A 17,427-nucleotide genomic window follows, 5' to 3' on the forward strand; every position below is an offset into this window, starting at 1 on the left:
GATTTCATTTCAGTTTATTTTAGTTCAGTTTCTAATTTTCTACTTTCATAAACAATTCAGTTTAGCTCAACTCATTTCTAATTTCTTTCTTTCATAAATTATTCAGTTCAGCTAAACTCAGTTCAATTCAGCTCAGCTCAATTTAGTAAATTAGAACAGACCTTAGTATTACAAGAGTTATTTCGTCATTGTTAGAAGGGATACTAGGTTAGTGATATAAGAATTATTCGTTCAGTATCACATGGATTACTTTACTCCTTTACAAGTAACCACATAATGTACTCAAGTTGTAAACAAGATGTCTCTCCCCATCCCACCCCGCCCCTAAAATGGGTCTTCCATTTGACTCGACCAACGCCAACCCTAATTGGATTGGTGACCCCAATTTTCAATTATGTTTGCTCACCCCTCGTCCTTTTTGGGAGAGACCTGGACCATTCCTCGTCTTACAAATTCTTAAATAGACCTGGTTCACACTAATTTATTGTGGACCACTAACATTAGGGAAACTATGGTTGTTTTATTAGAAAAAAAAACGGTCACTATAATAGAAAAAAGGTCTTTATGTTGAAATAAAAGTCATTTTGATAATATATATATGTTATAAAAGGTTAATTTTTTTAATGAAATATTTTATATAATGGTTAATTTGAATAATAAAGGTCACTATGTTAAAATTAGGGTCATAACGTTGTACTTTAAGTTCACAATAATATTAAACGTTATACTAGTTTTAATAAAGGTTATTATGTTAAAAATAAGGTTACTATGTCAAAATTAAGGCTTACTATGTTCAATATAATGTCAGTTACATGTGTATAAACCTCGGGTCCACAATAACATTATTGTGGACCAGGTCCACGCAAGATTTTCTGGACCTGGTTCACACTAATTTATTGTGGACCATTAACATTAGAGAAAGTATGGTTGTTTTATTAATAAAAAAAGGGTCACTATAATTAAAAAAAAAGTTCATTATGTTGAAATAAAAATCATTTTGGTAATATATAGGCCTAAGTGGTTATTTTTGTAATGAAATATTTTATATACTGATCAATATGAATAATAAAGGCCACTATGTTAAAATTAAGATAATAGCGTCGTATTTCAAGTTCACAATATTATTAAACATTGTAGTAGTTTTAATAAAGATTACTATGTTAAAAATAAGGTTACTATGTTAAAAATAATGGTCACTATGTTCAATATAATGTGAAATGTCAGTTGCGTGTGTATAGACTTCGGGTCCACAATAATATTATTGTGGACCAGGTCCACGCAAGTCTTTTTGTCCTCGTTTAGTAACGCACCATCATACTGCCTAAAAAAATGATGTAAGAAAGTTGTTGGACTTTTCTCTCTACTCGATCGTTAATGGCAGGTGGAGGAACCCAGAGAAAGAAGAAGAAACTCACTGAACGATCCAACTCAGTTCCTCACTCGTCCATGCCTTCTCCCTCTCGTTCGTCTCCTTGTCGATGGCTAACTCGAGTTATCCCAATTGCGCTTGTTCTCTTTGTCCTTGTTCTTTTTGGCATTTCGTCGAACGCCTGGGTTGCACTCCCTCACATTTCCCAGAAATTTCAATCTAATCAGATTTTTTCCATTGATGTTGTTAATGAGTTTCCCCATGATCCCAAAGCTTTTACCCAGGTTTGAATTTTTCAAGTTGTTGTTGGTTCCTGTTATTATGTATGAATTTTGATTGTTGCAATTGATTAATCATTTGAGAAATTATGCTCATTGTGCTAAATTACATGAAATTTGTTGGTTGCGATTAGGGTTTTTCTGTTGTAATTTAATTTATCGTTGAATTTCTGATTGTTATGAGTTCATGATTTATCTTGGAGGGAAAGGGGTTTGCACATTTATGACAGATTTGATGATAATTTTGTTTAGAATTGTGTGATAAGAATACATTGAATTCCTGAATTTAGGGTTTTTCACTTGTAAATTTTAGACTTAGCTCATAGGTTTTTGCTCTAGTGTTCGTTCTGATATAGATTGGATCATTGGATTGTAATGATGTTGTCACAACAAGAAGTGGTCAACTGTAGGATTTAGATGATCAAGATAATGTGCCATATCAGGATGATTAAAATCGATTGGGTGACTTTGTCGATGATAGTTTATCCCTTGAATTTATCTGTAGGATGTTCAACGAGTCTAGATTTAAGAAGTTAAGCTTTCAAATTTTAATGTGTATATTGTTAAATTACATGTTGTGGCTGGAGCTGTCTAAAATTTTCCAATTATATCGAATGAGGTTCGGAGTGGTGGGTCATTTGAGTGTGCTTATGCTGAGTTTAGATGTTTCAATTCTGAGTGTGCCAAGTGGCTGTTGTTTTGTGCTAAACAAGCAATTATACATGTGTGTGTTGCCGGAGATTAACATCAATATGTGTCTTTTTCCAGGGGCTTCTATATTGGAAAAATGACACTCTTTATGAATCAATTGGTCTTTATGGCCAGGTGAGTTCTTCCTCGAGTTTTGATTTGGTATGCTTGGAAGAAGTAAGAACTTCAATATGTCATGAATCAAGCATGATTAACTGTTTAGTGCACAAGTTATAACAAGGCCATTGCTTGATGATACTACTTCAAGTTATTCTGCAACTCTTCCTTCGAAAACACTCTCTCTTCTAGTTAAAAATAATTAGAGGTAGACTACACACCTTTTGACTTCTTTAGACTACTGTTATTTGCCATACCTGTTGGTTTTCTGTTGCCACTGTTACTGTCCTTGTTATATTGTTTCCCACTCCAATCTTAAGAAAGGAAATCAGGGTTCATCAATGTTTCTTTCTGATGGAACCATCTCAAAACTATTCTTTCATTCTGAGCTCCTCTTCTTTTCTATTCCCTCTAACCTTCTTTCCACTATCATCCAAAATAAAAAAAAATTAAATAAAATAAAATTGTCAGAATAAAAAATAAAAAAATTAAACTATACATCCGTGTTGTTGGTGTTTGGATATTTTAATGTTTGTAATCTGACTTCAATTTAAATCTTGCAGTCTGCCGTGAGGAGAGTTGCTCTACAAACAGGGAAGGTACACTTTTTTTTTTTAATTTTTTTTTTTTAAAGTACTTTATGTTCATTTCCACTTCAATTTGTGAACTTGATGATCTAACATGGTCTAGGAAGTTTTAATATCTTTGTCGGTTTGTCCTGTGAGGTTTTGTTTTTATTTTTATATTTAAATAGAAATTTTTGCATCTTGAATGAATCTGGAATTTTAGAGACTCTCCCATTGTATTAAACTATCCAAGAGTTGGTGTCCTATTAAATTCAACAGTGGTGATAATGATATACCTGCTATTGTATTATCGGGACTAACTATGGTAGTTTGTACTGGTGTTTATGTTATACCTGCATAGCATCTGGGGCTTCGATAAGATACCACAAAGTTCGCTTGAACAGTATAAGATTTAATTTAGCTGTTTTATTTTCTTGCTGGTTGCTCTTCTCCTTCTCATAGGTGATTGCAAAGATCTTCCACATGCGCTTTTCTTTTTAGTATTTTATTTTAATTTTTTACTGTGCCAATTTATTGCTTGTGTAGAGGGGCTCTAGATTTTAATTTTCTGTACTATTTCCCCCTGTATACCCAGATGAAATTTATTCGTGTTATACGTGTGAGCACATATTTATTATGCTTTTCATCTATTGAGTTTTGTTGACTGCTTCTGATAGTTGCATCCCTTGATTTAACAGGTTGAGGCTGAGTATAAGATGGATTATTCTTCTTTTGGGGAAGGATTAACTCTCTTTGGTGAAAGGTATGTATCCCTAATTGTTTTAGTAATAACTTTTTTACTTTTGGTCATTCTCTCGTTAATGCTGTATGTAGAAAAGTCCTTAAGATTTTTAGTAGTGGCTGTGAATGTATGTCCAGTTGAGTGGCTGTGATTGTATGATTCTTTTTCTTAGCATAGTTTTCTGCTGGCTTGCTCTCAACATTTGGGTATGTTGTCAAACAAGCAGCTTCTTTTATGTCACATATACGGCATACGCTCTTGTCCTTCATTTGATAGTTTGGTACAAGTTCATAGGCTATGATAGAGGGAAATTTAATTGCACCATAAATGAGAAATCTTTGTCTAATGGACATAACGATTGACTTAGAAAAATGGTAACTGAACAAGTCCTTCGATTAGCCAAATAGAAATCTCAAATTAGCAAGCAAATAATTGTGGCTGTATTATTGGCCATTATTTATAAATGTCAAAGAAAGAGGTCTTGTATATCAAGGCACAAAGACGGCTATTTTATACTATAGTTTTCTGAAATTTATAACTTCCTCTCCAATGAATCTCAGAATAATAATTTATGTATGCCTTTGAAGAACCTAATCTATTTTCTTTTACTTTAACACTAATTATTCATCTTAAGTGAATGAAAATGTTCAGTGGCACAGTACTTTGATATGTTTTCTAAATCATTGATTATTGCCTTTGTAGGTTGTATCAACTTACGTGGTTGCAGAAAATTGGTTACATCTATGACAGACAAAATTTTAACAGAGTCTGTGTTACATTCTTTATCCATCTTGATCTATTTTTATTGTTTATAATTTTTTACGACTTAAGAGTATTATGTATTGTCTGATTTGCCATAAAATATTGATGTTAAATCTCGCTGGAAGTCTGGCCTACCCATATCTTCTGGATTTGCATCACATTGCTTCAATAAAGTCCATTTTGGTTTCATTTGCTGGTTAATAAAGAACTGTCTTCTGTGTAAATACCTTGCATTTTGATTTTTTGACTGCTGTTATGAGATTTGTTGCATTTTGATTTTTGATACTTAAAGCTTTATAGCTGTTAAGTAAACTTCAATCATAGTTTTGATGTATGTCTGGTTTTATCTGTGATACAATATTTTAAATATTTGGCATGCAATTGACTGCTCATAGTCTTCAACTAAAACTCCAATTTGTTCAAGTGTGGTGAAGACTGCTAAACTTGTTCTGTGACTTGTGAAATTATCTTGATTGTGGGTATGAGATGGAATCAAATAGGGTATATGATGTCCAAAGTGAACATGTTTTGTATGCACTTCATTCCTTGTTTCTTCCATTTCTTTTTCTTATTTTCCCATGTCTTCTTTCCTTGCACCTTACTTGAGCTTGCTGTACATAATTTATGCTTTTCTTTGATCATAGTATTCATTCTTCATATTTCAATAGTAAGCCTCACAGCTTGTTATTGCTGATTCATTCACCAACACCATATCAAAAGATTGTTGTAGACTTGTAGTGAAAGCACCTGCCGTGGATGTTATGTGTATCTTTTGTTCGTTTGACAAATTTTTAAAACAAATATTAGGTCAATTGGTTATAGCTGATCTAATTCATGGACTCCTGTTTTGTGTTCTTTTTTAATGCCTTTGATTGATTAGTTTAGATGCTTTACTTATTTATGCCTACATGCTTCTTGCAGCTAGCATCATTTACGCATCAAATGAATGATGGTTGGGGACTTGCTACTGATGGTAAAATCTTGTTTGGAAGTGATGGCTCTTCAACATTATATCAATATGATCCCCAAACTATGAAAGGTACCTGTTTATGATTTCACTGCTCTTCTCATTTAGTATTCGAAACATCCGTGGTCTCAAAGTTCATTTGCTATTTCCCCACATTGCTATTTGGTGTATTATCTTTCCTCAGTCTGACATTTAGAATATTCTCCGCCTCTCTACTCCCCTCCCCCTCCCCCTCCCAAAGATAAATTCAATAGGAAAAAGGTGGAACAGATGAGATCTTAGGTTTCATATACATAAAACTTGCATGCCAAGATGTCATTCACTTGCTGTTGTACAGTGGGAGTAAGTATGTGCACGAACTGTTATTGTGCAATACTGCACCTTCAACTTCAATGTCTGTCTTTTGTTTACTTTTCTACTCGTTGCTATCTTTTCTGAAACTTATGTAATTTGAATGTAATCTCAGCTCAGGTGTGGGTGCACATAACATTTCTCATATACCCTTGGTTCTTTAGAAGAATATTTTTCTGCTCTGCTGTTTTCTTTTAGTTAATGACATACTTAACCTTACTTATGTTAGCGCTTGTTTACAGAAATTCAAAGGCAAACCATTAGATATCAAGATCTTGAAGTACACAACCTGAATGAATTAGAGTTTGTGAATGGTGAAGTGTGGGCAAATGTTTGGATGGTAATACATTTATATAATTGTAATACTGTGGCTTTCTGCTCTGTTGCTTGTGTTTTCAAACCTACGGAGAAGTTCACTGAGTCTGTAAACTTTTGCTTGAATCTTTTTGAAGCATCTGTGTTTGCATATTGAGCTTGCAGCCTGGCAGTGCCAACTCATGTGAAATATTTCATCTTTTTTCTTTCAAAATCTGAGGCCAACTTTACTTCAGTTCCAAAAAGTTATACTTATTATATGCTGGCAGTTGACAATTTTCTCTATAATTTAGCCAAGAGTCTGGTTATGTACTTATGTTATGAGAGGGCGTTATTTTAGTGCTGACAGCAGCTTTTGTAATATCTTTTATAAATGGGCTAATTACTAGTGCTTATTGAGCAACTTGTTTCATATCACTTTGAAAGTCTTCTTTTACATTAGATAATTTTAATTCATTATTTCTATGGGTAATAACTCCATTTTTAGAAAGTTTTTCTATGCTTCTTAGGAAGCCTAAAGAGTGTGTGTGTGCTTTTTTTTTTTTTTTTTTTTTTTGGGGTGGGGGGGGGGGGGGGGGGGGTTGGGTGGGTGGGTAAATATGAGGCCTGAAGGTTGCTTGTAATGGGGCTTGGTAGCACGTGTTTTTCTTGGGGCCATGTGAGCCTTCTAAAGTTGATTCGTTCTTCGTGGGCAGACTGATTGCATTGCTAAAATATCACCTGGAGATGGCATTGTGGTTGGGTGGATTCTTCTTCCCAATTTGAGGTGCTCACTGAATTTATGCAACTAATCTCATTTTTTTTTTATTTTTTCTTCCTAATATCATATTAACACCTTTTTCTTTTGCCCAAATTTTCAGGGAAGGATTGATAGCTTCTGGTGAAAAGGTAATAATTCGACTCTATCAGATGGCCCATGATTTTATTTTTCTATTATTATTATTATTACGTAATTTTTTTAATGAGTCTTTTTACAAGTGATATTCTTGAAAGTTTTCTTATGTAGCCTGCTGTGATTGCCTCAGTGTTATAGTTAGCACATGATGGGGGCCTGGGGGGTGGGTACTGGACTACTGGTTTTGTTGTGAGCCCTGCAATAGGGTATCCTTTAGAGGGAAAAAGGTTCTAAATTCTCATATATGACATTTTACATTTCTGTAGAGTATTGACGTTTTGAATGGCATAGCTTGGGACAGCAGTAAACAGCGCATCTTTGGTAAGCTATTTCTTTGCATGTTACCTGCATGAGGAATCAATCAATTTTAGCAATGCATAAGCAGAGATATTTTGAAACTTTCATTCACAAGCCACAGTGCTTTAAATGATGAGATAAATACTAGTAAATGTTTTTTTTTTGCTCTTCCTATGCCCTTTCCCACATAACTTTTTAGCCCAATGCGACTTAGCTGGGTGATTTACCTCAGTCTCTAAATTCGTTCTTTGTTCTTAGCCTAATATCAACATTCCTTAATTAGCTTTGTCTCCATTGTAAGTTTTCCGTTCTGATATATTTCTAAACCTAATTGGACCATTCCTTCTATGATGTAAATTATTACTCGTAATAATTTTAAGCTGCTATAAATAACAGTTAATAGATGTTTAGTATTTGTATAACAGAAGAGTAAATATTGGTTCTTTAACATGCGCAGGGAACATCATTAAGCAAGCTCTCTGCTAGTCTGCTTGATAGTTGTAGATCAATGCTTTTTTTTTTTGGCTGCCTGTCTAATTTGTAATGGCCAGACTTATAAACATCTGTATTACCCCGTACAAGATACTGGATCTGATTAAGGCCTTAGCCTCCTAGGTTTATTAGGTCCTAGATTCAATTGCCCCTTTCGTTTGTGCCTCATGTGTATTACAGTAAAAGGTAAAAAATTTTAGATTAAGGAGAAGACTAATAGAGTACAAAAAGGTCTTTAAGTCCATCATGACCTAGTTGGGTTTATAACATTCTTTCCTTGCAGTGACTGGTAAACTTTGGCCGAAGCTGTATGAGATCAAGTTGCAACCAGTGAAGGAAAGTGTAGATATTAAGCAGCTATGTATCCGAGAGCAATTTCATTTCTAGAGCAGCAGGCCACACCAACAAAGATACTAAATTAGTTATTTTTTTGTTCTTGATACAAATGGAGCTGGGTTTGTATATACAGTCCCCGTCGGATCCGGTTGATAGTTCCTACTGGTCAGCTAAGTTGGAATGTTAAGCAAAGCTCTGGTAGTAAGCGTTTTGTTTTGCAGGGTGCCAATGAATTTGACACCTGCGAGCTCTCTCCATCTCAATACTTGTAACTCTATTTATTTTGCTATACATAGAATACAAATCATTAGAAAAGCTTTGGGGACTTCTGGTAAAAGCTTGTAATTATCATGATGTCCAACTCTTTTTTATTTGAACAAAGATAGGTTACTCCTTACGGTTTCGAGTCGGATTTGGTTACTTTTCCATTTATTCCTTTATACTTCGTATATTTTGGAATATTGTTTTAGGGCCTGTTCTCATTGACTGAACTCAGCTGAACTGAACTGAAATGAACTCAGCTGAATTGAACTGAACTGAACTGAACTGAATTGAACTGAAATGAATATTTTATAAGAGAAGGAAATTAGGAGCTGAACTGAACTGAACTGAACTGAACTGAATTGAATTGAGCTGAACTGAACTGAACTCAGCTGAACTGAACTGAATTTCAACGTAAGAGAACAGGCCCTTAGGCTTTTGGTTTCGAATTCTGATCCGTCTTTGGGTTGATCAAAATTTGCCAGGTCAATTTTGAAATTTACGTACTACAGTATTGTTACTTGTTTCACACGATCTTCAACTCTTTAAAAACATAATGTGATTTATGTATAAGAAAATATAGAGTCATGTGGGGTTTTGTGAAGTTTATCTTGAGCTACATTTTTAGTTTGATGAAATATACAGAGTATTTACCGGTCTCCGCCCCCGGTATTTACGTCGGAATACGGAGTAAGATTTAAAGAAAAAGCTTTAAAAACTAAGGGTAAGTTTATTGCAAGTCTTAATCAAAGTCTCAACATGAGTCTTACTCAAGATTCTTGCAATAAACTCATCTAAGACTCATGTGAGTCTTACATGGAGTTTGGAAAATCCTAACCCATGTCAAGACTTTGCAAGGCCAATGAAAATTAGCCACCTCACCAACCAAAAGTTTACAATAATTTTTTTTTTTAAAAAAAAAATAATATTTTACAAAAAAAATAAATATATTTTGAAAAGGATTAAATGAGTTTGGAGTGAGTCTTGGGATAATGTGTAAATTTGGATAAAGTCTTGTATGAATCTGAATAATATAAAAGTATTTTAAAGTTAGTGGAAAGCTGATGTGGTAGAGTTCGAAATCTGAATCCGGGTCTGAGGATAAACTCACCCTAAATCTTCAAATAACTTCATTAATACAAGTAACCATTTACTTCATTTTCTAATTTTATTTTTAAGGAAAAAAAATCAATTGAGGAGTAAAATTGGCAAAGCAGTAACGTTTTTAAAGTGAAAGTTAATTAAAATAAATCACGATTAATCAAAACCAAGCTTATGAATTGTGTCCTCGGAAAAAAAAAAAAAAAGGTTTATGAAATATGTTAAAGTCGAAACGTGTCATCTAATTTGGAACGTTAGCAGTCCTTAAAATAAACGAATAAATAAAAAAACGGTTCACCTTCTCCAGTTTTCTCCTGCCCAACAAATAGAAGAAAGAACAAACCCACGTCCCACCATTAATTTTGCTGAAAAACGCAACATCCACCTCTTCCATCTTCAATACTTCATGGCTTATACTTTTAAAGTTTTAATTTCTATATCCTTCATCAATCCGTCAATTTTCAGGGCTAATTTGACTTTTATTCTCAAAAATTAGGGTTCGTGATTTATCTGTTGTAGTTTGGGGATTCCTCAATAATTTTGGTAAGTGCTCTTCATTCTTCACTTCTTATTTTGAGCTGTATTTCTAGTTAATTTTAGCTTATACTACTGATATTTACCTGTGATTTGTTTTTATCGGTCATTTGTTCATTCATTTATGATGATTTGTTGCATTTAATTGTCGATTTGAATATTGCTTGATCGATAATATGATTTATTTCAATTAATTCAATTACTTATTGACATGTTATGAATTGTAAATCTTCATGTCTTAATGCTTTTAATTTATTTTTGTGAGAGTTAGTGATCCTAAATTCACGAATCCAATTTAGTTGTTTCACCTGTAGTAGAATTATAAATAAATGTCTCCTTGTTTAGTTGTTAAGTATGTCATCATTTGTACCAATGTTGTAGAATTCATCAGCTGAACGTCTATAACAGGTTGTTGTCCGGAAGTACGGTGCACCCGTGACTCTCGAATTGTTGCCAGTTTTATTGTAATTTGATTAAGCAGGAGAGAAATGGATGATGATGGAAGTAGTTTGGCAGCTCCGACGATCTTTATCCTCGTTGCCTTGCTTCAGTTTATTCCTAGATACTTAGAGCACCAAATTAAGGTAATGCATTATTCTCTCTACTTGAGTATGGTGCACACACGCTAGTATGTATGAATAAAGAGTGCAATAAATTCCTATGAGCTCAAGAATTGAAAAATACGACGAGTAGATCACATTTTGATGTTTTACGGTTTAAGGAGTGTATTGGAAGCTTATTATTTCCTGTTACAGAAGCTGTCGTCGTACAAATCAGTTATGGTATCAGAAAAGATGTCATATAGCTCTATACTGTTATTGTCTTCTATGAAAATTGTGCACAATTTGACTTCGGATTCTTTTAGAATGGTACCATGAATTCTGATGATTAAGATTTATATGATTGTGGTTTTCTTTTCTTCTTTTTTTTTTTTTTTTTTGGGGGGGGGGGGTGGTTATCCCGCAATATGCTTAATCTTTATGATTTGTAGCACTAACCGAGACTTTATTGGCTTATTTGTTTATTTTCTCTCAAGAGTGGAGGAGCTCCGAGTGATGAGGAAAAGGAGCTGCGCGCAGAAATTAAGCAGCTTTTGAAAGAAGCTAGCACATTGTCACAGTTGAGTCTTGTTATTTCCTGTTATAGTTAGATCAAATTAATGCATTTAAGTTGTACTCTTCACCCAGGACTGGGATTGAAGCGAATTAGTGCTGCCTGCCATTTTCTGTATACAGACCTTCATGTAACTATCACAAGGAAAATATTATTGACTTTTCTGCTTTTCCTATATATTATACCTCCCTTGGCAATATCGTGTGATTCGTGTCTTCTTACCTTCGCGTATATTGTTGACAATAGACCATCGACGTTTGCACAAGCAGCAAAACTTAGGAGAACAGCAGCAGCTAAGGAAAAAGAGCTTATAAAATGTAAGTGAAAGGAAACCATAACTTGTCATTTTGTCAGATTAACAAGCATTAATAAATCATCTTGACTTGTTGGTCATGTAATGCGACTTATTATTTATTACCGAGTTGGTCTATAGCTGGTTTAATGTGTGTCCTTTTTTCTTTGTTGAGACCAAAGTGATGGTTTTGATATTGTATATTGTGTCCAAAATTTAACTTTGGATGTATTTTTTTCTTTTGGCTTTTACTAATTTCCATATGTGCTGTTGGATTAGTATTTGGTAATTTGACGCAGTACTATACAGCTGTATTAGCAAATGGAGAATTCCTGTGGGATCTTGAATTTGTTGATACATAATATTGATTTTGGTCTTGTGTTTGACATCACTTGTAGGGCAAGAACAACAAATTCTAGATAGGAAATCATTATACGATCCATATATGAAGTATGTGACCCCTGTAAAGGTGCCTATTTGCAGACTCTGCTTGTGCTAATTCTTTTGTGCTTGTACATTTCAGGTTTTAAATTAATTTATCTGTGTTTCAGGCATTAACCTATCTTTTGCTGGGAGTTTGGTTTTGGAAATACCCTGTTGGATCAATATCTAAGGAGCTTGTACAACCATTTGGTGAGGAACTTCAACCACTTGCAAGTCATTTTATTGCTATGTTTTTGTTTCTTTATTAAGCTTCTAAAAATTTAGTGTGTATGGTTTTTACATTAGCAACTAACCCATTTTTGAAACTACCTACACTAATCTTTGGAAGAATCAGAGATGGTGTTTGGGTGTTAGCTCATGATACAATTTACTGCCTACAGTCTTGTAATTATATATTTTCTTGGTGCAGGAAGGATGCTATCTTGGAAATCTGGTGGTGGTTCAGAGGACAAAGTAATGGTATGAGTGTGATATGGTTCTTTTCTCTTTAATTTTTGCATGACTGGTCGATTCCTACACCTCTCATTTTGCAAGTTGACTACTTACCTATCAAGGCTATGGTTGTTAAGGTTTTAGAAGATTTGTTGGATGCAAAGTTGAATTTTCATTAAAAAAAAATGTATTTGTTGTGTTAAGTGTTTGAAATAATTTACGAGCTTCAATCTTGATAATGATCTGCCAATGCACATACCTCAAGTCTTGAGTCTTTATCCTGCGTCATGCCAAATCTGCCTTATACCCAGAAGCAATCTTGCATGGCATGCATTGTAGCTACCTACACTACTAACCATTGGACTTTTGTCAGATTCCATCCACCCCACGCTTATTTATATCACATTGTATACATTGGGTTGGATTCCCCAACAACTTCTCCCACATCAGTCACCAGCCTTCTGTAAGATATCAGTTTCCATGATCTTAAATGGGGTCTTCTAGTCTAACTTCAGACTGACACTTTTCACGGGCTTCATAGGACTGATAGGAGCCATAGCTGATGTCTTTCATTCAAGACCCTTGAGATTTTATCCTTATTCATCTATTTGCCAGTCAGCCAGGGTGCTTGCTAGATGGTATGGCATATGTAGCTTGCTCACGTTGTAGAAAATATCTTTTTTATCCTGTTCAGTGTGCTATGTCTTGTGATTTTATTACTCCTATGAATCTGACCTATGTGCAAAAAATCTTGAGCATCCTCAGCATGCTCTTCATAAAACCCTTTATGGAATAATTATTTTTCCCTGACATCAGTGAAACTATCCTTTATGTATTTTTGTCCTGTCTTAATAGCCATACCACACAACAATGAATTTTCTTTAAAAAAGCATCTTCAGATGCAGCTAGGTTACTGAATGAGGCTCCTAGCGATCCTATATTTGTATCCTACATGGAATCTGAGATGTGATAGTTGGCCCTCCAAAATGAATGCCTTCTGTCATTGAAACAGATTTCACCCTTGTACAAAGTATTTGGGATGAGCAGGTCAGAGCCACTTACCCTTCCATTGGGTTTCTTAAGTGGATGGCCTGAACTCTGAAGTGTCTCCATTTTCAGGCTTTCAGCTGCTGAATTTACTCTACGTGCTGATCTTTTTATGATATTTTTTTTATTTAAGTTAACTAAAGATCCCATATTCATCTCACAATTACACCGAACATGCAAGTGTCTTCTTTGGTTTTTGGGTTATCATGTTCTGATGTTCATATTTTGATTTTGATACAGTTAGTGATCTCACTTCAATATAAAAATAAATTATAACAAAAAATTCTTGCTAATCCTGTGTACGCAGATTGGTATTGTACCTTGGCTAATATTATGCTCCAGGGTTAGTAAGCTCATCTGTCGGAAGGTCATGTAAGATTTTACTGGTGTTTTGTGGTCAGCAGCTAGCTGTTTAATTCAGATTTCTGAAGTCTGAGTGAGCATTTGAAATATATGGGTTCATGTTGCTGTTTTTGTCGCACTGGCACAAAGTTATAAAGCAAGCGTAAATCAATAGAAAAGGATCAACGTATATAGCACGCTGGAAGGCTTTGAAACTTTATCTTGCTTGGTCTTATGCAGATATCTCATACGAATTATAACTGATCTTTTTATGTTCTTTTTTTTCTTTTTGGATTCTTTGAAGAATACATGTCTCTTGCTGGTTCCTAATACAAAGTAAATCTTTATTATGTGCTTTGTAATTGGGTTCAATGGACAAGTATCATTTCATTCTCACATATTTTGCTGAATACATGGATTCTGAATTCGCTTCTGTCTAGATTCATTTATACTCCGTTTGAGATATATCAACAGAGTTTGTCACTATATCTCCTTAAGGATGGCATTCCAATTATTGTGTTTACTGGAAATTGAACGAAAAATTATTTAGTTTATGTTAATTGGCTCAAGATCTCCTTCAAGTTGGCTTATAGAGTTTAATGTACTTTTCTTTTTCTTTTTCTTTTTTTAAAAAAATTTGTTTTTTTAAATGACAGTCTTGGGACTAGATTACAAAGAATAAGAGCTTTATGCCTAGAATGCTAGAAAACAGGGGAAAATATAGTCGGAGTAGAAAATATTTTACCGTCCTTAAGTTAAAAACTGATCATCTTATTACCAAAACCGCGAAGTTAAAAAAACTAGAATTACATTTGATTAACCTAATATCTAGGAGGTTTTGGCCTAACTGTACAAATCTTCAACTCAACATCATCAATAGGAAGTTTATCAGTAGGGAAAGGACAAGGCACTACTTTACCAGGCTGCTTATCAGGCAACAAATCACAAGCTTGAGGATTAACTCCACTAGTAGTCCCTTCAATGTTTGTGCAATTCCACTGAACTTTCTTATGTTTCTCAGCCAAAGAAATAGTAACATTAGAGAGACAGATCCTGGTGAACTTATCATTCTCGATTCCTGCAAGATTTCCTGACATCTGAACATCCTCAGCTGTCACATCCTGGTAATTGATCCCGCTGATTATAGGCAGCGCCTTGGGATCGAAACCTGGATCAGGGTGGGATCCGTAGTCGCCAGTCATCCAAAACACATACTTCATTGTACTCAAGGTCATGCCCTTGACAAATATGTCCTTAACAAAGGCACCCCTTCCTGGGGCTGTCTTAATTCTGACCCCTGATTCTGTGTTGATTGCTGTGATTTTTTCAGCCCTTACATCTTGGATTCCACCTGACATTTCACTGCCTAAGGCAATTGTTGCACTATCAGGGGAAATGCAGGTTATTCTTCGAATGTTTACATGTTGTGTTGGCATTCCGAATTTGATCCCATATTGATCCCAACCACTTTTGATCGCGATACAGTCATCTCCTGAGACTATATAGCTATCCTCAATCCTAACATTCGAGCAAGAATCTGCATGATTATAAGAAATAGGTTGAAGAGTTTAGGCTTTTGGCGATATAAGTTTGTACACACATCCACAATGTTACTGAAATTCTATAAATCACCTGGATTGATCCCATCTGTATTAGGAGAATCCACAGGAGCTAAGATGGTTAGGCCTTGGACTATAACATTGCTGCAATAAAACTCTAAAGATTAATTTCATAGGAACAAAAGTATATATTCAGGTCAAAATGAATTATATAAAGACTAATCAACCTGCTGTAAATAGGATGCACATTCCATGAAGGAGAGTTCAGTAAAGTGAGATTAAAGATTTGAACTTGATCAGAGAACATAATCTCGATTAAGTAAGGACGCGTCAGATTAAGCTCTTGCTTCTTAAACTTGTCCCACCAGTAAGCCCCTTGGCCATCAATTGTTGCATTGCCTCCTATTGATTTAAACAAAAAACAGATGCATAAGTTTTTGATGATGACAGAGTCTGTTTAGTAAAGACAGATTAGCTAGAGAAATTGGTTATAGGATGATTAAGGTGTTAAGAATATTACCAGTAATTACAACATCAGTAAGGTTGGTTCCAAAGATGAGACTAGCATATCTCCCGGCCGGAGCGTCCCTGCCTTTTCCATAGGAAGGCAAGGGAGGAAGAACAGGCCATTCTGATTCATCCTGTTTGACATATAAGAATGACCAAGAAACTAATGAATAGGAAATGAAATCCTATGGTTTATAAATCCAATATTAGGTGTAATATGGTCATATTGGTATACTAAAAATTTTAATTCCAAGATTTACTAAATCGCCAATTATTTGGGACATCCTAAAACAAAATTGTTGCCAACTGTTGGACTGAGGGAGTATTAAAACCCTCGTCCTCCCATTTATCGATACATAAATTTGATAAGTTCGAATTGGATTTATATACTTGTATGTTGTATACACACAAATACACAATAGAGGATCTCATGCCTCCCTTTGTCAATCCAAGTGTTATGTTTAACGAGTGAGAGTATGAGAGGCCGTGTATGTAACAACTTTAAAAGCACGGTTCTCCATATTCTTAACGAGTGGCCTTGTATGTAACAACTTTAAAAGCACGGTTCTCCATACTTTTAAGTGCACGATATAATTTGACTAAACTTTAAATAGGGGCATTATAGTGACAACATTTCAACTATTAATCATGTTTAGAATTGAGTTTTATTACCTCGGAAGCAATAAGAACGGCATCTTTGTCAAGGTAAAGAGTAAAGCTACTAGTGAGATTGAAGCTGCTAGTCAGCCATTTCCCTGGTGGAACAATAAGTTCCGCCCCGCCATCGGATGCATACTTGCTTAGGCTAGCAATGGCTGATCGAAACGCCTTGGTGTTTGACGTCTTTCCATCTCCTACGCCACCAAAATCCGTCAAAAATGCACCATGCTTTCGACACCCTTTTGGAACTCCATCCTCCAACACTCTAACCGTTCGACATTCCACTAAGTTGATTCTTAGTAGTAGGATAACTGATAACAAGGCCAAAACCACTTCATAAGCCTGTTCCAATTTTTAAATGTTAGAATCAAGAAAATTGGTAAAATTCATGAAACAATTATAGTCGATATTCTCATCATATTCAAAAGATTACATAAAAATTACAAAGTACGAAGATTTTTGTAATTAATAAAAAGTTGTGCAAAGCATACAACTAGTCCTTTTAGGACCGGATCCTCAAGATGGGATCCTCTCTAGTAAGGATCCCGTCACTAAAAGGAGTTTTCCCTCTCAATTCAATAATCAGGGAAAATCATCTCCCCTTCGAAGTTATTTATGGAGCATTAGAAAAGATTTTACTCCATAACTATCAATTTAGCTATACTAAACTTTGAAAATGTTTAAATTTTCACTAAAAATTCGAATTTAAAAAAAAAAAAAAAATGGAACCCCTATAAATTGATGCGTCAAAGAACTACATGAAGAATGACACACAAAGGTTGAGACTTTACATGGTTTGTTTTGAACAGTAGAGAAGAAGGCATTATTGGAGAAGTACTTTTTTTTTTTTTTGAGGGAATTATTGGAGAAGTACTTTATTTTGTGAAATAATAAAAATGAAATAAAAACTGTCATATGAAGAATTTTATAGGCAGAAGAAAATAAATAAATAAATATC

At 34.6% G+C, this 17,427-nt stretch overlaps 3 protein-coding genes across 3 annotated transcripts; 2 read left to right on the forward strand and 1 right to left on the reverse strand.

The window, feature by feature from the left end:
• The first annotated feature begins 1,337 nt into the window (after positions 1 to 1,337).
• On the forward strand, positions 1,338 to 8,580 carry LOC145564397 (glutaminyl-peptide cyclotransferase-like). Its single transcript, XM_081624707.1, has 11 exons — positions 1,338 to 1,653; positions 2,416 to 2,472; positions 3,018 to 3,053; positions 3,719 to 3,783; positions 4,465 to 4,528; positions 5,446 to 5,563; positions 6,085 to 6,182; positions 6,853 to 6,923; positions 7,018 to 7,045; positions 7,319 to 7,373; positions 8,125 to 8,580. The coding sequence occupies exons 1-11, from the start codon at positions 1,375 to 1,377 to the stop codon at positions 8,226 to 8,228; spliced, it is 975 nt and encodes a 324-aa protein (XP_081480833.1). The 5' UTR covers positions 1,338 to 1,374; the 3' UTR covers positions 8,229 to 8,580.
• A 1,274-nt stretch (positions 8,581 to 9,854) lies between these two features.
• LOC145564398 (protein GET1-like) lies at positions 9,855 to 14,176 on the forward strand. The gene is made up of 8 exons (XM_081624708.1): positions 9,855 to 10,082; positions 10,482 to 10,657; positions 11,110 to 11,192; positions 11,433 to 11,503; positions 11,877 to 11,947; positions 12,030 to 12,111; positions 12,332 to 12,381; positions 13,709 to 14,176. Exons 2-8 carry the CDS (start codon positions 10,562 to 10,564, stop codon positions 13,775 to 13,777), a joined length of 522 nt encoding a protein of 173 aa, XP_081480834.1. The 5' UTR covers positions 9,855 to 10,082; positions 10,482 to 10,561; the 3' UTR covers positions 13,778 to 14,176.
• A 294-nt stretch (positions 14,177 to 14,470) lies between these two features.
• LOC145564399 (putative polygalacturonase) lies at positions 14,471 to 17,327 on the reverse strand. Its single transcript, XM_081624709.1, has 6 exons — positions 17,261 to 17,327; positions 16,482 to 16,811; positions 15,823 to 15,943; positions 15,530 to 15,704; positions 15,376 to 15,446; positions 14,471 to 15,280 (listed from the first exon to the last, which is right to left on the reverse strand). Exons 1-6 carry the CDS (start codon positions 17,291 to 17,293, stop codon positions 14,565 to 14,567), a joined length of 1,446 nt encoding a protein of 481 aa, XP_081480835.1. The 5' UTR covers positions 17,294 to 17,327; the 3' UTR covers positions 14,471 to 14,564.
• Between the last annotated feature and the right edge of the window lie 100 nt (positions 17,328 to 17,427).

The sequence above is a fragment of the Chenopodium album genome, chromosome 10 (genome assembly GCF_948465745.1).
Source record: "Chenopodium album chromosome 10, dcCheAlbu1.1, whole genome shotgun sequence".
NCBI classification, from domain to species: domain Eukaryota; kingdom Viridiplantae; phylum Streptophyta; class Magnoliopsida; order Caryophyllales; family Amaranthaceae; genus Chenopodium; species Chenopodium album.